Raw genomic sequence first — 24179 nt, forward strand, 5'->3', positions numbered from 1 at the left:
GTGTTTGGAAGAAAATCACTGGAAAGCAGTAAGAGTATCTGTCCCTGCAGAAAGTCATTTTTACTCAGCTAGAAATTTAATGATAGGATATCAAAACCTAGAAACACAGAGTTTCACACAAGCGTTCAAAGAGGGAAAAATAAGCAAAAACATGACTATTTTTTAGAATAGCTATAAATTTAAGGTCATACAGCCCAATAATTTGCTGGGTCTAGGCAAATAGTTTGTATTTTTGTATTTATTATGCACCTGATTGTAGTGATAAAACTAGTGTAATGATTCATTTTAGAACAAAATGTAAACAAAATGAGATCTTGTTGCAGTTGGCCTATCTTAATAAATTCTTCCTGGCTTCTCCATGTTATGAAGTAATTATTTTTAATCAAATGCTTTCAAACGTCCGGTGAACATGTCTTGAACCAATCAATTTGAGTTTTATTTTTTTAGCCTAAATCAAGTTTTTTTAAGAGTAGGGAGCGAAAGCATTTTTACTCATTTAATAACAATTTACTTACTTTTACATCGTAGCTCCTAATGAGACAGAAAATTCTCAACTGTGCTAATTTTGAGAAAAGCTTGGAAAGGTGTAGAGCAAAGATAGGGAACCAATTGTAAAATATCTTGAATGTCTAAAATCAAGGTTTTAGACTTATGCAAGTATTTAATAGTTTGCAATTGCGTTAAAAAGGCCCTGGTTCAAATCCCTGTTTGGTCCTTTCTATGTGGAGTTTGCATGTTCTCCTCGTGTATGTGTGCGTTTTCTCAGGACAGTCCGGCTAACATGTTTAGCAGGTTAACTATTCAGAAATTCCCCCTTGGGTCTGAGTGTGTATGGTTGTTTGTTTTTGTGTTGCCCTCTGATGGACTGGCAACCTGTCCAGGGAGTGTCCCACCAAGGTCCAAACACTGGATAGGCTCCAGCAACCCCATGACCCTAAGCGGGTTTGAAAAATGAAAGGGTGACCTCAAAGTTGTTAGAAGGAAGGGTTGGAAGGATTGTGTTTTCATTATCATGAGATCATTTTGACATGATCATTGTGTGCAACTCAAAGTAGGTCTCAGTTTTTAATCACGTTTATTTGCATGCTTCTGTGGTGTTATTTATGGTCCACAGAAGCAAAGTTATGTTAGAAACATTTGTGGGAAAAATTCTCGGAGGTGAGGCTGTGTTGCCATAGCACGAATACGGAGGAATGCCAGCTCACCCAGGGAAGTCCAGCAGCGGTGTGTGTGTGTGTGTGTGTGTGTGTGTGTGTCTAGATGTGTGTGTAGACAGAGACTGGGAGTGAAAGAAGAGAAGCACGAGAAGTGTCTCATTACTGCAAGAGATGCTGTAGAAGATTTATGAGGCTGCTCTCTCCTGCTGTTTGGCTGCTCGGATACATGAACATATGTGCAAACACACACAGTGTGCAGCAGTCTGCCCATTTTAATCTGCGCTCTAAGTGAGCTCCAACACCTGCCTCTTGCCATGCAGAAACATCTTGTTTTTCTATAGAAGTTTTGAAAATGTTTATCAAATAAAGCTGTCATATCCGGATGTCATTGTATTTTGTCCCATCTGAGATGTTCTCATGCACATGGAGAACTGTAGTTGCCTCACAAACTGGTAAAAACAAATCCAGTATGTTTTCTACGGTAAGTATCCAGTTACTTCAGTTACTAATATACTGTAGTAACTGCATGACAGGAGTAAGAACTAAATTGAGTGCGTGCATATTCCAGGCTTTTTCATCAAGTCAACATGACTATAAGTGGGGAACTCTATAATTTGCACTAATCCCTTCCACTCAAATAATTGATCACAATTTCTTTTATCTAGGATGAATTTATTCAGTGACCAGGTGACAGAATTGTTCACACTGTTGTCTGTAGTTGCTGCTGTCTCTCTGTCCTGTCCTCACCTGTCAGGCAGTTGTAGCAGAAGACTGAATGTTTGTTTGGTTGTCATGGAGATTTCTTTTTACTGTGAAAGCCATGTCTTTGCACTGTCCTGTGTGCTGTGGACATTGAGGATCAAGATAAAGACTTGTTGTGGTTTGCTGCTTTTATTGCCTTGACTGCAAAAAAGGCTTTTTATAGATATTTATTGTTTTCAGATGTGAATAACAGCTAATTAAACCAAAATAATGAATTTAATGAACTAAAAACAAAAACTAAAATATGATTACCAGACTATAGGTTGCGTTTTTTTAATTTTTATTATTATTTGTAGTCGCCATTATCATGTTTTTTGGACACATGAGTAGTTAAGACGTCATTTAGGCGCACCTGTCACCTGTGTTAGTTTGGTTTGTTGGTTTGATACAGAGAGGGTGCACAGGGCCCAGTATTTTTTGTTAACTGCTTCTATACATGATTATGAACTCTGCTTTGATGGATCGTATCACAAGTGTCATCTGAGGCAATAATGAAGTGGATTAAAATACGACACACAAACAAAGTGGATTTCTTGGTCATAGTTTTTTGTGGAGCGCCACACAAACAGGACCTGCTGCAGCCTCTCTAGCGGCTCATAAGCCCGCAGCTGTTACATTATTGTTTAATTGTATGTAACTTGTGTTTTTTTTTCTTCTTTATAATGCTTTTTTTCTTTTTAGCTTCAGACTGTGCTTTTTGACAAGAAACAAGCATTTGTCCGTCAGACCTGGTATATGGTCAAAAAGATGCTCTTTAAAAACAGAACATCCATGGTAACCCAGCCCTGCCCAGCCCTGCTGGGTTACCATGGATGTTCGTGTGTGCATACTATTCTCTTTTTTTTGTAGCGTTCTTCTTTTGTTGGGGCGGCCGTGGTGCAGTAGTAGAGCGGTCGACCCATGATCATAAAACTGCAGGTTTGATTCCCGCCTTGCACGCCCATGAGTCAATGTGTCTTGGGTAAGACACTGAACCCGACCTTGCCTCTGGTGGGAGGTTAGCGCCAGTGTTCGGCAGCGGAGCCAGGACCAGTGTGAGACTGGATGAAAGGATCTGTGACTGTAAAGTGGGCCTTGTAGGTAGAAAAGCGCTATATAACTATACGCCATTTACCTTATTGTTTTTCTTATGCTCCCTTTAGCTGATGTACTATGCAAAAAGCCTCTCATACTCCCTCAACCTCAATTAATGTCTCCATCTTTCTTCTCTTTTTCATCATCTTTCATCATCGTCACCTCATCTCCACATATATGATCAGTAGGAGGAGACTTGTTTGCACACTCTGCTTTCACGTAATGGAATGTCAAAATAAGTATAAAGAAAAGAGATCTACACCAAACTGAAGAGAAATATACAGAAAATCATAGCAGTGGTTATGGACGCAAAGGTTAAAAAACTTGCATAAAATGTGGAGGAAACAGGAAGCAGAAAGAAACAGAGTTCAAAGAGGAAGGCTTTTGTTAACCATTGTTTGTGCTGCAGAAGCAGTATCCCAGCAGCTATCAGCAACATGAACTTCCTCAAAAAGCCTTCCTCAAAGCGGTGCCCTGTAGCATCTCTTTTTGAGTTGGTTCCTGTGTCAGATGTTTGGTTTAAAGGTCAGTCAACACTTGTCTGTGTTTGTTGTGACCACTTTTAACTATACAGGTTGTGGTTGAATACCTATAAGACAACTGAAAAACAAGTTTGCATGATTCTCCTGGGGCATTCTTCAACTTTTTTGGACAAACTTCACAATGTGGACAAGTTATTTATCTTGTTTTTAAGTAATTTCTAATTATAATTTATAAATTGACTGCTTTAATTCAGAATTTCATCAACAGGCGACGTTTTTTTTTCATGTAAAACCTTAGCCTCGTTAATTCTGCTTTCATCTGCCAGGAACTCCTGAAGCTCTGCAGTGGTACACTATAACCGGTTGTTCTGTCACATATATCAACTTCCCGAGTAAAGGTTATGTTGCCTTTTAAGTTAGAATTTGTGCATTTAAGTTAAGTTCTCTTTTTTTCTTCTGGTTGCTTTCCAGTTCAGATTTTGTTGCATGATCTATTTTAATTTTCCCACGTCTGTCTCTGCTCTTTCTCCAACCGTGTTACTACAAATTACTACCCAGCCCGACACATTCCATACAATTAAAACAGTAAAAATATTAAAAACATGTTTTTCAGCCTGGAAAATTGTTAGTTTGGGAAAGTTGAATGGTCCTTTGCAGAGAATTTCAGTCCACAGGTGCCTGACACTGAAGTGTTATATTTCCCTTCTCTGTCCTGCCAGTAGGGACAGAAGGCGTGTAAACTTCCTGGGAGCGGAGGGCAACCGTCAGGCAGGCCTCCGCTGAAGACTCACACTTAGGTACAAAGGGAGTAGCCCAATTCAATTCAATTCAGTTTTATTTCTATAGCCCAATGTTACAACAATAGTTATCTCAATGGGCTTCATACCGGTAATTGTATAACAAACATGAAATCAATCTTAAATTCAACAGCTGATTTCTAAACTGAACTTAACACATTAAGCTTCAACTCACCAGTAATTGGGACGAAGGGGTTTGTGGACTGCAGGTTGTTCGTTGTTTGAACCCAACTGGTCAAGATTTTAGTTTTGTCTTGATTCTGAAATCCAAAACAAAGCTAAAACATTTTAAAGCAAACATTTTGACAAAATACGGAAAGACTCTACTTCTATTATGGATTCATTCATATGGGAAATCTCAAGAATCTTGCTTTTGCAGATTGTGAAGGTTTACAATAATTATTACAAACTTCACTGGCCGACTGCTTTTTTTATAGTTTTGTTAGTTTAATGGAGGTATTTTTTTTCCAAAAATACTTGTAATTATGTGTTTTTAAAACATGAATGAAAAGTATCACTTACATATAATGTAACTCCCTCAGAAAGGAGGTGTGTAAATTGCTAATGCAGCTTCATCTTTAGTAATCTAATCTAAAAAATATGAACATAAAATCAGTTCAGTCAATTTAGACTAAATGTTTATGTCAAGACTGGTATCCATGTCTGAAAGCAAAATTAAAGCAAAAGCTCTGACCACATGATGAAACAGACAGTTGACAGCCATGGTCATCTGGCATGATAAAACGCAGAAACTGAGGATAATTCGCTTTGATGGGACGTGAAGGCAAACAATAACGAGCTGTCTTTAGCATTATATTTTCTGTTCCGATCAGAACATTGAACTGTCACTCAAAGCATGAAGACATTTTTTCACCAAACAGCTCTGAGGTTCATCAAACAATCAATGTGGCTTGTGTTTCCATCTTGAATCAATGCAAAGGGCAGTTGAAGTGTTTGACATACACCAGGAAACTGGTCTGCAACCTTTGATGCTAAAATTCAGTTTCTAACTGACTAAAACCCAGAAAAGTCCCTCTTTATTCCTCAAAAAACACAATTTTGTTGTGTTTTTGTAACTATTTTGCCATTTATTTATAAAATGTAGCTTTTAAATATCTACAATAATTGAAATATTAAAATGTTATATTTTTCTGTTTAAAACAAATTTAATTTATTCTATCTTAGACAAAAGTACATATAAGTTCCTTTCAAAATAAAATACACCTTTTGATCTTCCTGCAGCAGAAGATTTACTTCAATTAAAAATGCAGGAATTTTTCTACAATTATGATAACTTTGGTGCACTGTCATCCTTTTTCTCTTTTTGTATATTCCTGTCTGGTGTAGAATCCTATTTAAAATGAAAAAAAAGAAAAGTATATATATAAATAAATATAAAATATAATTATACAAAATATTATAATAAAAAAGTGAATAGCTCTGACAATAGATTAAACTCTTTCACCATGATTTTGTTCAGTTATCTGACATGTTTGAATTTATTGAATTTGAGAGTGGAAAAGCACATAAGACCTGTTGATTTCACGTTGATTTCACAAAAATATAATTTATCATTTATTCAAAACATTAACCTTCTTCATTAGAGCCAAAGAGCCACAATAGAGGGACAAAAGAGCCACATGTGGCTCCAGAGCTTCATGTTGCAGACCTCTGGTTCCATACTACTGCTAAACTAACAGTTTTAATGTTGTATCACCACTTTAGACACAAGACAAGCTTCAAACCAACGGACCTGAAGCGTTTTAGGTTTCATCTTCATCTCTCCAAAGATGTTTGCATCCTCCTAAAGACTCAAGACTCACGTGGATTTCAGTATACGATACTAACATGTGCCTATATCCTACAAAATAAAATATAAATAAAAATTGAACTTGAACACTTCTGAAAGTCAGGAATGTACTGCACTAAAAAATTGTCAAAGGTTTTCACCCATTCATTTGTTTTCAAGAGGCAAACTTCAAAGTTCCGGTTTCTGCAAGAAATCAGAAACAACTTTTAGGATTGTTTTAGTCATTTCTGATAGTTTTGTCATTGGCAGGAAAAGGTCTTGTGCATTCCAAATTCATGGAATATTTTCTGGGCTCCCAGCACCAAAATCTGGTTAGAGAACAGAAAAGAATTATTCTTTTACAACCCGACACTCATATTCACCCAGAATCTGGAATTGAAATAAAGCACAGCAGGGGGGGCGGGGGGGGGGGGGGGGGGGCACAGATAAAAGCCAAGGACACATCATTATTCAACCAGCATGAGCATCCTCCTACCAAGGAAAGTATCAAACAAATCAGATTTTTCTGCATTCCTCCTTTTGTATTCACAAAACTACCTCTCCTAAGTTTTTATTTTGTTGTTCTGTCTGTAAGAAGTGTTGCTTTTATGGCTGTAAAATCAGCTGATCCATCTGTCCACACCTCACTTCTTTATCTTTCTCCTTTATCCTTGAAGAAACCTCGAACCAAGAATCTTAATATAACAGAAATAAAGGATATTTTCCACAGATTTTTGGGACCTTTCGTTTCTGTTGATCAGAGTTTGCTTCCTTTAAGTGATCCAGAGCAGCATGTTGTGAGTAAATAAAACAAAAATCAAAAATAAGAAAATGACATAAAGTTGCATCCTGAGCCTGTTTTGGAGATCCAATTACAGCTTGAGTAGGGGTGTGATGTCGTGACAGTTCTCTCATTCGAGTATTATGGAAGCAAGTTTGTCCTTCTGACTTTGAGAATGGCTCAGAGTTTCATTTTTTATCCCAGCATAAACATGCTGCCACAGGACCAGACCATTAGAGGACCAAGGTCACCTTCTACTGAGAGCATCAGGGAGGCGAGCATGAAGCCTGAGCGATTAGATGTGGACAGTCTGAAGACCATCTTTTTTTTTCCTTCTTAAATTCACAAGTTTTTCTTCTCCCTCTGTCCTCATTTGAATAACTGTGTTCTAAATGTACTGTGGTATTTCTGAGGCATGATGTTTAAAAACCCTTTGGTACAAAAATCTGCGGAAAAAAAAGCAAAACAAAATAAATAAAGTACAATGTTTCCATTAAATGTTAAAATGTGTGAGTTTATATTAAAGTTAACATTTTAGCCAAATATCTGTAGAGTAACACATCTCTTCCTCTGTTGTACAGCTGCCACATCTTAATGAAACTCTGCTTTTTTTCTTGCAGTGCTTGAACTTACTGAATTCCATTTCATTTGCCTGGGGTTTTGCATCCCTTAGTTGTTGAAATGTATGTTTTAGACTTGACCCACTTTGCTTTCTGCTTTGCTTCTTCCCAAATCCTTCTCTTGAGTCTGAACTTTATTCCTGGATCTTCAATTTTAAAATGCTCTGGGTACTTTTGCTCTGACCTGTTTGGTCCACATTATAGCTAGTTTTTAGAAATACAAACAGTGATGGAAATTCATGTCGGCCACATGTAAAATGTGCAGCCAAGATGTACATTTCTGCGTTGTGCGCACATATTTTAAGTGCATCCAAGGCTGCATTTTGTTGTTGGCCGCACGTATTTAAAAATTTTTTAAAAATTGAAAGTCTCATTATCTGTCACGCTCCAATGTGTGTGAAATGTGTTCTCAAAATTTGATTCATCCCCTGAAGCAGTGGTGAGCTGCAGAAACAGCTTCACTCAGGATCAATTTGGCGGTTTAACCCTAACTGCAGCCGTAATCCTAACATCAACCCTTCCTCTAGGTCAGGGGTGTCAAACTCATTTTCACAGAGGGCCATATCAGCATAGTGGCTGTCCTCAAAGGGCCAGATATAACTCATAAATGTGACTAAATGTATTGAAAAATAAACTTTTTAAAGTGACAATTACAGCTGCATAGAAAACATATGTTTGCTTGTTACTCTAGCATAAATCCTTTTAAATTTGATTCTGTCAGGTTAGGTTATATGGACAGTGTTTAAGTTCTAATGTATAGTCGCCCAATCCGATATTTCAAGTCCGATTCCCCCTAGATATGAATAAATAAGCACCAATTTTTATTTTTTTATTCTAAGATATTAAAAACTTGTCGCGGGCCACAGAAAATGACATGGCGGGCCACATTTGGCTCACGGGCCTTGAGTTTCACACATGTATTCTAGGTCCATGCGTCCACAAAGAAAGTTCCTTGTGAACTGTCTTCCATAACATACACTCCATTTTTTGAGTGAGTGTATGTAGCCATCGTTTTGTCTCTGTGTGACATGATCAGGGGGTGAATTTTTTATTTAGGGCACATATTCACCTGCAGGTTGGTCTTTGTGGTGGTTTGTGTATAGAGAGGGTGGGCAGGTCCTGGTGTTCTTGCTGACTGCATTATTTAACAGATTCCATTTAATGATTTTGATAACACCTTGAAAATTAGCTCTTTTTAAAATATTTTTCACGCTCAAGAATAAATTTGGTATACTGTTGGACAAGGAGCATTTTGTTCACTTTTGCTTGTTACAGACGATGATCTTTTCCGGTGACTGGTCAAGCATTAAAGTAGTGTAAAAGCTGCAAAAACATTCAGGTTTAAAGCAAAAAGTAAAGTTCTTAGTGTGGCATGGTGGGGTCAGAGCAACGGATCATTTACCTCCCTATGTGTTGACCATTTATAAATGCTTTTAGCTTTTTATAATAATTTCTCGTTAATTTCTGTTTGTTGTTTTTGTGTATTTTGTTATGAGGGGCTTATTTTATTATTTTATTGCATGTGTGGGGATTGGTGTTTTTGTGTTCTTGTTGAAAACCCACAGTAGTGTGCCAAATAGGAGAACGGAGACGTAAATACTTTGTTCAGTGAAAGCCTGTGAAAAGCTGGTGTGAGCTAAAATAGGGACGTGTTGACACTTTTCTTCATGGATGTCAGAATAAATGTTCATCAGTTGCTATTATTGTTATTTGCTGGATGAAATTTCACCCTGAAGATGCTCATTTAAGCTACTTTAGTAAAATGTCATCCAGACTTTATCTTACTAAAGCAGTTTGGTCCACTAGAAATAAGGGAAGGAGAAAGTGGGATGCAGCTACATAACTTCTTGTGTTTTTCATCGTTTTATTTACAGGAATGAACTCATATGTTCTCATCAGTGACCTAGATAAACGAAAAAAAATTTGTGTAGCCTTTAGATGTTTTTAGACCTAAATGAGACTGTGTGCTATTAGTTCTGTGCAAGAAAAATGTACGGGAGGTTTTTCATCAGGAACTATTGCTTGTCTGTGGCACATATTGGGATAACTATTTTTGTTTTTTTAGTGTTGAGAAAGCATGTTAAATTGTAGTGAATGGTATTATATAAGCTTTGCCAAAACCTCAGATACTGTGTAGTCTCCCTATAACCCATCTTTTTTGTGCTTCTGTTTATTGAAATTTGGCTCACTTTCTTAACTTTCCTTGAAGTATGGTTCTTTTACACTTTACATGATGTTTTTGTCAACTGAAAAGACATACTGCGTCCACACAGTCATTTTACTTGTAAAAAAGCTTGCTCTATAGGTAATGGTCACAAAAAAAGGAGATTTGAAATTTACAAAATTGTTAGTTAGTTTTTGTGGTGTTTTTCTTTTTCCTCAGTTGCAGCAGGTTATCTAAAAAAATTTAAAACTATGCTTTCAGCACTCTATTATGGAGGTCTCTAAAGGCACAGATAAGTAAAAAAAATGTCATTAGTACTGGTTTCTCATGCGCACGAGAAACCAGCTATAAGCTCTGATGTGCATAAGATACTAAGAGGTCTTTTGCGCACATGAGATCTTTTCAGAGTGAGTTACCTGAAATGACATTATACAAGTTTACTGAATTTTATTTTACCCTTGGATTTGTCAACGTCATCGTGTTATCTGTTGTGTGAACGTTGCCAAAAAGCGAGTTTTAAAGTCATGTGGTTTGTTTCGGCGCAGGCGATACACCTGCTTTGATCAACCAGTGTGCTGCTTGTGTGTTTCTTTCTCGTGCACACCAGATTCTTTCTCGTGCGCAGAACTTTTTTCCTAAAAAAAAAAATTACGAAGATAAACAAAAAGCAGGAAATATTCAAATTTGGGGGACCAAAACAACTGTTTTGCTTTTTCCTCTTTCACCGTGTCTGTCTTTCTGTTTGCTCAGGTTGTTGACAGTCCTGTGATGGTGGTGGCTAAATGGAAAAGCTGTCAGAGAATCTCACTTTTGGATCACTGCTTCCTTCTCTGCATCCCCCACAGACATAATCACTTGTAGTCACACTCTCTCTGGATGAGTTATGGCTTCTGGGCTGTTTGATTAAAAATATGTTCACGTGATTATTTTACAAATTAGGGTAATATTTACCAGGTAATTTGGTAATAGCAAACTGTTTTTCAACATAAGATTTATGTATTATGATTATGTTTCCTATTTTGTAAGACCAGAGTCTATCGTCACAGTGTCTCGACACCAAACACTAAGCAACACCTTCAGCTGCACCACTGTTAAAGACAAAGACTCCCTAATTTACGTCACACCAGCAGTTACACACTCTTTCTCCATCTCAGGGTTACAACACAACCGTAAAGGCGTTAAGGCTTCCACAAACAGTTTCAGCAGGTGTTTCACCCAAACCCTGTTTGTCATGGAGTCAAAACACAGAAGAAAGCCCCGTGAGCTCATAAATCCTACCATTTTCTTCCTCATAAATGAGAAGTGTGAATTGAAGGAAGGGTTGGACACTTTTATCACTTCCTGTGGTATTATCTGTTTGTCTTTGGAGCACAACAGCAGTGTTTAACTAGAAGAGCTAACACATGTTTAGCCTTTCTCGTCACTACTGTGCACATTACTGCAACATTTTTAGGTTGTGTTTGTTTCTTTTTGCTGGCCTAATGTAACATTCTACTAAATTATCTGTATAATCAAGTTTGCACAGTTTGTGCTCCACTATTAGTTCTTCTAACTTTGGAGAATGAAAAATTTGTTCTATTTTGAGTTTAGTTTTTCAATCTAGATCAAAAGTCAAAAGAGATAATAGAGGTGTTATTCCCAAATTCAATCTTAGTTCAGAATATCTCTATTCTGTCTTAAGTGACATACACACCTTTTATTTGACATTTTAGCGGTCACTTCTGGTGAAATGTAGCTTCTTGAATACACCGAGGGGCATCTTTTCCTTTTTTCCATGGTTTACTAGTTTGCTACTTCCACCTACAGTTGGAAGAAGCTTGGTGTGAAATGTTGGCAAACTGAAACCCACAGTAGATCAAATCTTGCTCCAGGCTTTTTCTTAAACAGCTCCATTTTGATAAATGAAAGTCTTGATGTGAAATAATTCACGCCTAATTACTAATTTCTCCTCCGTGATCAACTTACAACTGTTTTCAATTTCAAACTGTTGGCACTTCAACCAATTCAAAGGGACGTACATCCGTACATCACCAGCAAATTTAAGTCCTCGACTGGTCAAAGTTTAATAGTGCACTTAGAGTCCGAAAGCGACCGTAGAAACTTGCGTAGATACGCGTAAATACAAGAGTTTTGAACGCGGAAGCCCAAAACGCAGGTTTTACATAAACTTTTCGTTGGAAGTGGCCGCTTGAACGTATGTTGCTGAGGGCAGTGGGAATGTAGCTCTATACACTTGCAACCTTTACTGCAATACCAATAAAAAAAAGACAACATGGCATCTTTCTTTCATCAGAACTGAACTGTGGAAATACTGTCTTTGAAAATCGTATTATCTTTGAGAAAAAGGAATGTGTTTATAAAGATCTGAGGCTCTCACAAAGCAGCTGGTTCACAGATCCGTAAACTGTTAGTGTGCTTGCATCTCCTCTGTTTGCCCACTTAGCTGCAGAGTCTATTTAAATTCCACGACCTTGCTCAATAACTGCTTTTACAGCTCACTGTTTTTCATTGTGTCCATCAGGCTAATTAGCAGCTGTTGTGAGGCTGTTTTGCTGTGTTCAGTTTCAGCGCTTCTCAGCCACTGTTGCTTCTATCAAAGCAACTGAAAGCCTCTTTCAGAGCATCTTTTTGAAGCCCAGAGACACTTGTTTAAGGCCTAAACAGAAAATGCAAAACTCACCATGTGCCATTTTGTCATTGTCACTTGTCATTATTTTCCACCTCATCCAACTCATTGATTACTCTGCCATTTGGTTGCATCGATTTGATGAATGCACGGTTATCGATGATCGGGATTTCATCTGCCAATAACCCATCAGAGAAATCTGCTCAGCATCCTGACAGGTTAGTGTCTCTATAATTTAGGTTACTTTTGGCTGCTTTTCCTGTACTGTTGTGCATAAAGGTTAAATGACTGGATCTAAATCAAGCTGCTTGTACGTAGATTTTCTGAGTAAAACGTACAAGCATAACCCAAAAGCTTTGATTTTTTCATTTTTATTTTTTATATCCTCAACCTCAGACCAGTTCACACCTGTCAAAGACCAACTCCAATGCAAATCGTGTTTTTGGTTTATTCAACATGTTCTTGTGGCAATTTTTCTGATTATGACAGACATATACAAAGAAAATTAAGACTAAAATTCAATTTATAAATATTTCTTTATCTAAACTGTTGTGACTCAGCAGCAGAAAATAAATGCTATTTGAAAAAGAGCTTATTTAATACACAGTTAATACACTGAGTAGGCCACAAGCTCCTTGCATGCATCTTTTACTGATGCATTTACCTGATCCATAATAGTTCCGTGTCCATCTTTGTTTTCCTCGTCTGACCTGGAATCTGGCTCAAAACTTTACACTGTAGGCCTATAGCTCCAACATTGCTCTGCATTTTTGTTGCAGCGTTAATATCAGGTTGGGGGCTGTGATGGGCTTTAGGCTAGTCGGAGAGTGCATAAACAAAGGATTCTGGGTGACAGGAAGGGGGGTTGGGGTTGCTCTTTGCCAAGAGTCCCTCCCACAACTCAGTTGTGCCTTTCTAACGGACTACTGCCGCTCTGCAGAAACTATGACCTAGAAAAAAACACAGATTTTTTAAATTTGCCTAATAATGGCATGATTGCTCATAATCAAAGGACCACTGGGAACGCTTTTAAAAGAAATTATGAGATGAACGGAGTGGGACTTTAACATTGAGGCCATGTCTGTTATCTGTTTAATTTTCATTATTAAAGTCCTTTCACTGACAAAATGCCAAAACTCCCAGCATTACTAAACTTGGACTTCTCATGAATATGATGCTCGTCATCTAGAATTTTGATGACCAGAAAGTCTTCTAAAAAAATGATGTCAGCTGTTATTTTCTGCAGGAAGAGCATGCACATGCTTCATAAATCTGGCAAATGAAAAAAACAAAAGTAGAGATGCAGCTTTGAAAGGAAAAGAGTTCTCCAAGAGAAGCATGAGAAGGCTCTAGAAGATAAAGAATGGTTCAGGAAGATGCAGTTACAAAGCTTTTACTCCATCAATAACATACTGTCTTTTGGTTTACACTTTTATCCCTCCATTGGGCTCTTTGCCTTTGGAGAAAAATACTAACAATTTACATAACTAATAGGTTTGTAGTTTTGGTTCAGTTCTCTTAGTTAAGTTTTCATTTATGTTTAGATTTGGATTCTACACAAATGTTGACATGTTTATATTTAATGGTAAAATAGGAAAAAAAAGGTCACAATGATAGAAAATGTCATGTTTAACATGACTTTGTTGCAATTGAAACTCTATAACTCTGTAATCTGTAAATTTGCTGCAGAAGATCTGTGTCGTATGTAACACAAAATGTATTTTAATCTGAAAGGGACTTGATGTGCTGCTCTCCAAAGTAAAAGAAATTTAAATTGTAATACATATAAAACATGTTACTTTATCACAATATTTATTTATCACTATAATTCAATATTAGTAAATATTTAAAAGAAGCATTTTATAAGTGAATTGATTTATGACAAAGTATAAAGTGTATTTCTCTGAAGTGGGACTTTGCTGGGTTTTGGTCCGTGAGAAAATGGACCAAATAGCTCTTTTAGCATTAAACGTTGCAGACCCCTGACTTAAATGGATCACTGATATGCGAGTCCTCTTGCCATCAGCTGAGGAGCCAAAGCCACATTGTCAACCACATACAATTCTTGTAAAAATGTGTTTCATTATTTGACTTTTTGTCAAAAAAAAAAAAAAAAAAACACCACACAAAGTGTTGATAAGTGGAAGCTGGTGGTTTGTTGTGAACTTTTGATGTGCCTGGTCTTTTATGTCTGAAAATAGGTTAGGACCTCCCACAACTCACTCCTGTATGCCGAGTCATCGTCGTCACAGTGTCATCATGAAATGTGATGGCATGATAGTGTGGTAATGCAGAAAATGGTCACGTGGTAACTGCTTGAACAGTTATAGACCAAAGGTGTGCTTATCTTCAAGATCAGTCAAAGTGTAATACAGCAGGCAGAGATCAAAGGGCAAAACAAACAGGCGGGGTTGTTCATAAAGCCTCTAAACTGGACAGGAAAAGCAAAACAGTCCAATAACTACATAAGACATTAAGTGAATAAATAATAATTGGAATTTAATTTTTTTCTCTACTTTTTATTTATCCAACAATGGGGAAATTGTTCTCAGCACTTTAACCCATCCCCTAGGGGGAGCGGTCGACCCTCCAACCCTTCGGTTAGTAGATGACCTGCTCTACTGCCTGAGCTAAACTGCCACCCAAAAACTAAACACTAGATGTCTGTCACTGAGAGGTGAAATAGCGACACATTTCACCTGCATGTTGGTGGTTATTTATTTTATTGTTGCCATCTTTCACTGCACCCCTTTGTCCTCATCCATTAAAAGATGATTTTCAAAATGTGAGCGGAAATCAATAAGTTTGCAACTGTGGAGTTTTCCCCACAGGCAGCTCTAACCCAGTAGCCTGGTTTCACTCATATTGCAGTCATAGGCACACACTACATGCATGTCAAAAATCCAGGACACAGAACAGTATACAGTGCATGAACAATGAATGAATACCGTACATGTATGGGTTTTAGAATTGTTCCATATCTGAACACTCAAGTCTCTGAATCTTTTTTTTCCTGCCCTCTTTTCATTTCCCTGTTTGCATCCATCTTTACCTTCTTCCTTCGTCTTGCTGCATTGCGAATCCTAAGCAGCTGGCTGATCCCCACAGAGCTGCTTCAGCTAAAGTCTGGAGTGTGCACGTTTGTTAGGCTTGTGTTTTCCCAGTAGTAGTCTGTGAGGGATTTCTTTTAAATGTGTGTTAGAGATAGGTCTGTCCATGTTTTAGCCCTCCATATAATCAACCATTCAGTTGATTCTATATGTTCGATGCATCAATGTTTAATTAATGCTAAAACTGTAGAAGCTGATGCAAAATTTAAAAAACATTTTGGTGCTCTGTTTTGGAGTACTATGTATTTTTCATTATAGTTAGTCCTTTTCGTATTTTTGTACCTTACAACATAGAAAATAAAACGGTTTCAGAAATGATAAAAAGGGGACATTTTTAAGGCTTAGCACTCAGTAGCTAACCAGATATCAAAGCTTTAATTAATTCTAAAGCTAAATATTTATTTGTCCAAAACACAAGCTCAACCCCCTCCTGTGTTTGGGGTCTTTTTAGTCCATCTTAATAACATAAATAGCTAAATATTCTTGAGAATTTGAGAACATGATTTTTTGGGGCTGAGTATACTGCATCTGTGGAATATCTTTATTTTAATCAAAGACTCACTTTTTTAATCCCTTGACACCTTTTGATGCAAATATTCATTAAACCACTGCAGCTCCTATAGATCACTTTCATTTAGCATCAATAAATTCAGGTGTCAATGGGTTAACATAGCATTTACATAACGGATTTAATTAACTTATTTATTGACATATTTTTTTTTAGCTTTTAATGACTTTTGTGATTCAGTAGGAGTAGAAGCCACAATGTTTCCTTCCATTTTACATTAGTCGTTTGATTGTTGTTTTTAGTCCACTGTGTTTTAGGACTTTTTATTGTTTTAATCAACATGTCTTTTGTTAAGCACCCCATGGATTCTACGCATGTTTATTAAAGGTGCTCTGCAAATAAGTGATTGATTGATTGAAAGGATTGATTGGCTTAGGTGACTTTCACTAGTTTGCAGGTTAATACATTTCACTACATTTTGTTGCTCTCACACTCAAAGTCAGTATTAAGTTATATGGATTTTTCATTTTCAAGACAAGTGAAATCCTGTTTTTAAGTCAGGTTTTAGGTTTAGAAGGATTCCAGACTAAGTTTGAGCTGGAATAAAGTCTAAAAGGAAGACAATATCAAAACATTGTTTTGGCTGTTTAGTATTCTCATACATATAAATGGAAATCACAGAAAGAAGCATAGTTATTATTGTGAATGGTGTTAACACTCTGCTAGTATACAGACAAAGCCAGATGTCACGCGTTGCATTGTCAAGGTTCTTTTTGAACAGGACAACCTTTTAACAAATGGCACACAAACAATGGGAGCAGGCCATTGGCTAAGCTTCTGGCAGTTTCTTTGGAAAGGAAGGAGAAAGTTTGAAGAGAAGCAAAGAGAAAAAAGGCAGTAGGAGGGTGCATTCCTTTCCCTATAATTAGGTTTTTAAGGTTCCCTCATATGGGACCACATCTCCTTCCTGTTCTATATCTTTCTTACTGTCTTCCTGCATTTTCCTCATCTTATGATCATGTGACTTCTTAGACATAAACTCCAGGATTCAAATGCCGCAATGCTTTTCTGACTGAGAAACGCTACATAAACCACAGAACAAGCTGAAGCAATTTTAGCAGGATACTTCATTTTAAATTCAGAAACCTTTGCTCAGTGTTTTTACTGAAAGGAATATATTTAAAAGAAAATTACAAAAAAGATTTAACACTGAGTATTTATAGGCTGGCACATCAAAAAATAATCTTTTGTAGCAAAACCCAAGGGTCCATAAGTTTGTATTCACAATAAAATGAAATAAAAATGAATATTAGTATTATAATCTTAACACAATCCTAACAAGTGTCTCCAACAAAAGCACATGTACTTTGAATTCCATACATTACTGAGAGGATTTTCCCTAATTTATAATCATATGATTCACTAAATGAAATCACGTGTAAGTTTGTTTGGATTTATTTTGAAAGGTATGTCATATATGTTCCTTCACATTTTTTAATCAAGTAACACTTAAAATATAGTCAGGCTTTTATTACCAGAGCCATATTTGTTTATTACTTGTGATAACAAAATGCAAGGTAAGACTTTCAAAGTTCTCAAAACATGCCATCTAGTATTATTTATAAGATATTTTAGCAGTGAAAGTTTATAATGTCAAACAAAAACAGGGATTTCATGGAATATTAGCTTTTAACAATAGTTTTTAAAAGCAGAAATCCATAGAAAGATTTAGGAGATGTTAAATATCTTGGCTGGCGGACTCTTTCCTATAAAAACAAGGTGGTTGCATTAAATTCTAAACTATTTCTAAAGGTATTGGTATTGAAATTTACACAAAAAATCTTTTTTCTGATCATAATAGGCACATTTTCATACAGTCGTCTTGTAAGTGGATTGTTATTTTACGAAGATTAACTGGAAATGAATTTGTGTAAAATTTTTAGTCCCAGAAGTATGGATCTAGTTGTCTACAAGTGGATGCATCAGAATGGAGCGGAACAGGGAGCTTGCGACGTGCCATTGTAGGTTCTATGTCACACCAACAAGCTTTTCACAATGATTTTAATTAAGAAATACTCCGAAATGCTATTTCAAGCTTAATTTCTTTCATCCATCCTCAAAAAATGGCACAAGAACAAGTTAAACACACCAAAAAATACAATTTTCAGCAGTGGATCTGTAAGAAAGCCACTTGAATACAAAGTTGTGACAAAAAAGTTTTATTTCTAGGGACACCATAATAAATCCTCATCCAATCGGGTTATTTTGTGAGAAAAGAATAAAAAGACAAACAATGAGAACATTCTCCGTGTGCATTTTATTTCATTTTTTACTTTTTGAGAGCTTATCTCATCCTTTCTTTTAGCTCCGTTTTTGGGAGAATCTGCTGCATCAGTCTGCGTCGGTTCACCTCCCACCCCTTCCCGGGAGCCCACACGGGGAAGAGGCTCGCTCTTCTGGCAGGCACACACAGACAAGTGTCAGGCAGGGCGTTCTATGCAAATATAGTGCAAGTGGGCGGCAGCACAGAGCGGAGTGCGCAGCAATGTGAAGCCCCGCCCACCGAAGACAGTTGCTGCGCAACCAGCAGGAGAGAAGGAGGGGGAGAGGAGGGGCCGTGAATTCAACAACTGTTGCCCGGACTGAGGTTCTCTGTTTGGGTGGATCAACCGGCGAGCCAGCGAGCTGCAGAGGAGTGCGTGACTGTGTGAGGGGCGGCTGCTGTGTTTTACATTTCGCTCGGACGACTAACGTAGCGCCTCGCCTCTCAGAGGGAACACCTGTGCGGAGGGCGGCTCGTCGGAAGACACGCGGGGCCGAGCCCTCGGCAGCAGGCGCGCGTGAATGACTTCAGTGGATGAGGACTTGGCCGCTGGAGGCAGGGAACCTGCCGAACATGGGCTCCCCTCACTAGTTAACGCGGTAAGAGGCGGAATGACTGTGTGTTTGTGTGTGTGGAGGGCGTGATGGAACGTTGCTTGACAGAATGGGAGCACGGCGTTGAAGGGGGTCACTAGTAGTGGGGGTTCGGTGACGGGGAAGCGGGGGAGCATTGTTGCTGAGGGCCCGTGCGCCGCAGTGTGAAAGCCGGCCCGGCTCACTCAGCTGTCGGTGTGTGTGTTACCACGCTGCACCCTCCCGTCTGTCTGTCTGTCTCCCTCCGCGGCTCTCCCCTCCTTTCATCCGTCCCTCCCTATCCTTTTCTGGCTGTCGCCTGTCTCGTTTGGTTTCTGTTGCGCTTCAGCCTCTCTCTGATGTTAATGGGACTAATTGGAAGCCGGGGAAGAAGAGGCAGGGAAGGGAGCGTGGTCACACCAGGACACCACGACCAGGTAGAGGAGGCTGGAATACACGGTAACGGTGGATTCAGACACGTGTGTTGCAAAATGCATCAAATGTAGGCCGTGGAGGTTTGCAGAAAAAACTTTCTCCCACCTGTTTTGTTTTCAAGCAACAGATCTTTAAAAATGTCTCTCAATCTTGATACATCTTAAAAATGGTACATCAAATACTATATAATCCTTTTTTAGACTTTTATTCTTCTTCTAACATTTGCACTGTCAACAACAGACATTATTGTCCTTCCCAATACTTCTGATCATTTTCCAAGCAATTGCATAACATAGATGTTCTTGTTGTTTTCCACTTAAAGTTAATGAAAGTCGTGTTTTTAACATGTTCTTGTGGCATTTATATGATGGTGTAGAAAACTGTGATTAAACAGCATTTCTGAGGTTTTCTCTATTTGAATCATTTGGAACCAGGATCAGTTGGGAAAATGCCATTGGAAAAGCTCGAAGCAGTGACGTAGATGCTACAGTCGGCGGGACACAAACTCCTTGCCCCGCTCCGAACTGATGCATCCCCTTGCAGACAAATAGATCCATGTAGGTCTTTCTTTTCCCCGTCTGAGCTGGCATCTGGCTCAAAACTGTACGGCTGGGTATCTCCAATATTACTCGCTATTTTTGTTGCACCTGTAATATTAGGTTGGGGATTGTAAGGAGCGGTAAAGCAGGAGAGAGAGTGTATACAAATGGATGATGAGAAGTGGGGGCAGGCTTACCCGGCGCCAACAGTCCCGCCCACAACTGAAAGGTGAATGTCTGATAAACTCCTGCGGCTATGCAGAAACTATGTCCTAGAGGTTTATTGACTTTTGCCTAAAAAAACTGCATAATTCTAGTTAAAAGACCATTTTATGGATGTTAGGAGTGGATCTTTAAAGATGGTCACGCAAAAAGAAAAAAAAGATAACTTTTCCTTCAGGGTGGTTTTGTTTTCTTTAGAGATCACCGTTAAACCGGATGTCTTGCTGTTGCTCAGTGTTCAGCAGGACTAGAATTACTAGATTAACATGCAGTACAGGGCGGTTCTGACAGCCAGGACACTACACTGCAGTCACTGCACTACAGTCATTCATTACAGTAGCTCCCTTATTTTCGGTGCAACAGTTTACTTAACGCTATGAGGTTTTAAGTCAAAATGATCATACTTCATGCCAGATGGGAGTCCCAAAATGTCTTTCAAAAGGGGGTTCTAAACTGTTTCTTTTATTGTCATATAAATTAAACTGTTTCTGTTTTTGCTCAAAACAGAAACAAATTGTAGATTAAAATTATTAGATTGGGTCAAATATTTTAGGAAACTGCCAAATATCTGATTTCATTTACTAAACATAAAAAAAGGCATCTTTCCTTTTAATTTATTTAATATTTGACATTATTGTTTAGATTAGTCGGGAGGTGTAATGACAGGGACAATGTAAGAGATGGGTATTAAAGCCCTGCGCGGGACTATTTTCTTCATCCCGCTCCCGCCCGCGTCCGCTGAATTTCTGACCAATCCCGCCCGCTCCCGCAACGTATGCGTTACACTCCCGCCCGCACCCGCAAAACTCATAGAACTTAGTCCCGCACAGTAATAGAGATGCATTGATTTTGTATCGTCTCCCGTCCCGCAGGAAAAAAACACGTATTTGTATTGATATTATTAAAGAGATTCATGTCCCTCCTCCAGCCTCATCTTTTCATGCATTCCTCTTTTGTGTAATTTGCAACTTAATTATTAAATGTATTTTCACAAATCCCGTTCAGTTAAAAGTGTGCGTGTGTGCGCGCGCAGACAGACGGCCTCAAGCGCGCTCTTAGTAAGAGGCGGGGCGGGGCGTTGCACACCCCCAACAACAGGTTAGATGACAGAGGCCATTAGGCGTCTCTACCTGGTGCCTTCACGGAGCTTCAGTACATAAGAATCCAACAGCCGCACAGCCTAACGTAGACCGCTAATATATATTCATGAGATATTCATGCCAGCACTGATCCCGCTGGGTTTTTTTCTGCCGCCCGCTCCCGCCCGCAGCACAATTCAAACCGCCCAATCCCGCGAGATTTGGGTTGGGTCCCGCGGGACCCGACGGGACCCAATCCCAATGCAGCCCTCTAATGGGTATTATCCTCCTTTGAAGTGTATTTAACTTTTTTTTTTTTAATAGCCTATAACATCACAAAATCTAAGGCTTTCCTGCAGGGAAATGGGTGGGGCCAAGGCCTTTGAGACTTTTTGGAACACACCCACTAGGAGCTGAGGTTTTAACAACTGTTAGTCATTTCGTCTGTCTGTCAATAAAGCCACACCCATTTTTGTTTAAAAAATCAAGGTCAAAAAGAAAATAAGAAGATGCATAAAAACGAAATGAAAGAATCCCAAACTGTGTTTACATTTACAGTGGAGTTGTAAAATTTCACCCTAGCAGTTACTTTGTGAACTACTTTACTTCTGTTTCCTAATGAGCTTCAATCAGGAAGTCAAAGGGTTGATCCTGGGGCAGCATAAGATTTTAAAATCTATTGCTAATAATGACACACCTCATAAAAAATGGATAAAAGTAGAAAGGACCCCCTCTCTATATGCAAATGGTTTGAAAAGGACATTTCAATTTTGGTTTTGATCTTTTATGCAAAACACATTTCAATAAAACATCAGGAAGGAGCTCCAAGTTTTGAGGAAGAACACAATAAAGCCTCCTATAAGCTCAGAACCATGTTGATGCTTGAGTCACAAGAGGAAGGTCGTATTTGCCTGCACACAAATTTTCAGCTCCATTCATTTCTGTGATCTAGTTTTGCTGAAAAATGCACTGTTGAACAGTGTTAGAAGCTAGTGCTAGTTTAACAATGTGCTCATGAACCTAGTCTGTGGTACACTTTTTAATTTTTTTCATTTACACATTGTAATATGACACATCAATCACTCCGACGTATGCATTTCAAGTTCTTCCAGTTTAACGGGTCTGCAATATAAACATACGCTCTAGTCAAAACCTTCTGAAAATAACAATTTTGTTGTTTGTGTGTGTGTGAGAAAAGCCTTCTCATTGTATCTGCTTTAAACTCCAGTGGTAAAAATAGGCACAGGGATGTGTTTTGGCTCTCAGGGCCTTATCCGGCATATCTGAACTGAGCCAGGTTTCATTGACAATACCTCTCCTCCCTGCACTGTTCTCTGTACTGTAATCCAAGAAGCTACCCGTTTGCTCCCTGAAACACGTGTTTTTTTTGTGCCCTCTGTATTTTAAGACAAAACGGTTGCAAATTGGGCATTCCCGTGTATTTATTCATTTTTTTCAAATTACATTTCTTAAATCATTAATGCTCATACAATATAATATTTTCCTATTCGTCTCAAGTATAAAGTCTCACTCCAATTATCTTTTGATCTATTTTAAGTGTTCCCAGTGATGTTTTAACTATGATTATGCCATTTTTAGGCCAAAAATTATAAGAAATCTGACGTTTTCTAGAACAAAGATTCAGCAGAGCTGAAGTAGTTCATTAGAAATTTGCATCAGAGTTATGGGGGGTACTGTTAGCACTGAGTAAGCCCACCCCCATTTCCCAACATCTATTTGTTAACATGCTCTCCCACTAGCTTACAACCACATCATAACATTACAGGTGCAACAAAAATGGCGAGCAATATTGGAGCTATCCAGATGTCTCTCGTAGATCCATCAGAATGGAGTGGAGCAAGGAGCTTGTGACCCGCGGGTTGTAGCACCGACCTCACTGCTACAAGCTTTTTCCAACTGCATTTTGTGTGGCTCCTCCTGATTCACAGTGATTTGAATAAAGAAATACTCAGAAATGCAGTTTGAATCTTAATTTTCTTTATATATGTCCTTTAGCGTGAGAAAATTACCTCGATAACACGTTAAAAAAAAAACCAAAAAGACAATTTTCATTAGAGTGGTGTGCTCTTTCATAGGAAGATTGTTGCTTTGCGTCGCAGGACCTGTATTTGTCTAAAATATTTGTGAGAAGTCTCCAAATTTGGATAAAAAACCTAGAAAGCTGAAGGAATCTGTAGACACACCTTACTTGGATAAACAGAATAATTTGACTGAGGGCAATGCCTGGTAATCAACCTGTAGTCTCCAGAAATCGGATCCCATGGACAATTCTGCCTTCTTATTCTTTAAAAAAAGGATCAAATCAGTCCACGATAGTGAGTTTTTTGTTTTTTTTACATTTGTGTGCATATTTATGACTTGGACATATAAAGTTGCGGACAGACTCTTAATTACTTGTCTCAAATAATCCTATTACTGTCGGACTTGATCTGAGCCTCAGAGGCACTCCACGGCAGAAGGAGCAGTGCAGTAGAAATCAAAGCAATGGTTCAAAGTCCCCGTCTAACCGAAGGTATTTTGTCAGGGCAGCAATTATGTTGCGTTGAGATATTACTCGTGCGTTCTCTTCCCTTCGTTACTTTTGCACATGTTCCTTCTCTTTTCCATTTTCTGTTTTTTTTTCTGCTTACCCTCTTGTGTCCGCTAACGCTGACTCATGCGAAATCTAATCATTCCGAATCAATGCAGTTGATTTGAACAATCACTCCTGCTTTAGAAGTGTTGTTGTTTTGTTTGGATGACGCCTAAATGATCACTGCCCAGCTAGGTTACACAACAAGAAACGGCTCCTTTGTAAAGCCCTATAAGCTCTTAAATTCCTTTAATCTTGCTTGCGCGCATGAGACGAGACGCAAAGACGTTCCTGAATTTTTCCACATAAAAAACACTCAAACGTCTATAGATTGTGGAGAGAAAATAGACCCACAAGATTTGTGTGTTCGTAATTTTTGATTTGCTCTGCCTGTTTGTGTATAGCTTCTGGATTTGTGTGTGTGTTTGGTTCCTGATTTGTAACTCGTACAATACATCTTGTGCACAACTGTGTTTACTTTCAATTGTGTACTCTCGAATAGCAAAAACAAATACAAATACAACTGACACACACAACTTGAAATTA

The 24179-nt window shown here is 38.3% G+C and overlaps 1 protein-coding gene across 4 annotated transcripts in view; it reads left to right on the forward strand.

Moving 5' to 3' along the window:
• Positions 1-24179, forward strand: part of rab11fip4b (RAB11 family interacting protein 4 (class II) b) — a 45422-nt gene that overhangs the window by 1396 nt on the left and 19847 nt on the right. For 2 of the 4 annotated variants that reach the window (XM_023955539.2, XM_023955542.2), the window contains exon 1: positions 18398-18792. The exons of 1 other annotated variant lie outside the window; for it this stretch is intronic. In XM_023955539.2, the coding sequence (XP_023811307.1) occupies positions 18715-18792 (78 nt within the window). In that variant the 5' untranslated portion in view covers positions 18398-18714. Of the gene's footprint in view, positions 1-18397; positions 18793-19046; positions 19203-24179 lie in introns of those variants that run through there. One more of the 4 variants, XM_078953922.1, reaches the window with a different exon arrangement.

Source organism: Oryzias latipes, chromosome 1 (genome assembly GCF_053564925.1).
Source record: "Oryzias latipes strain Hd-rR chromosome 1, Olatipes_Hd-rR_3.1".
NCBI classification, from domain to species: domain Eukaryota; kingdom Metazoa; phylum Chordata; class Actinopteri; order Beloniformes; family Adrianichthyidae; genus Oryzias; species Oryzias latipes.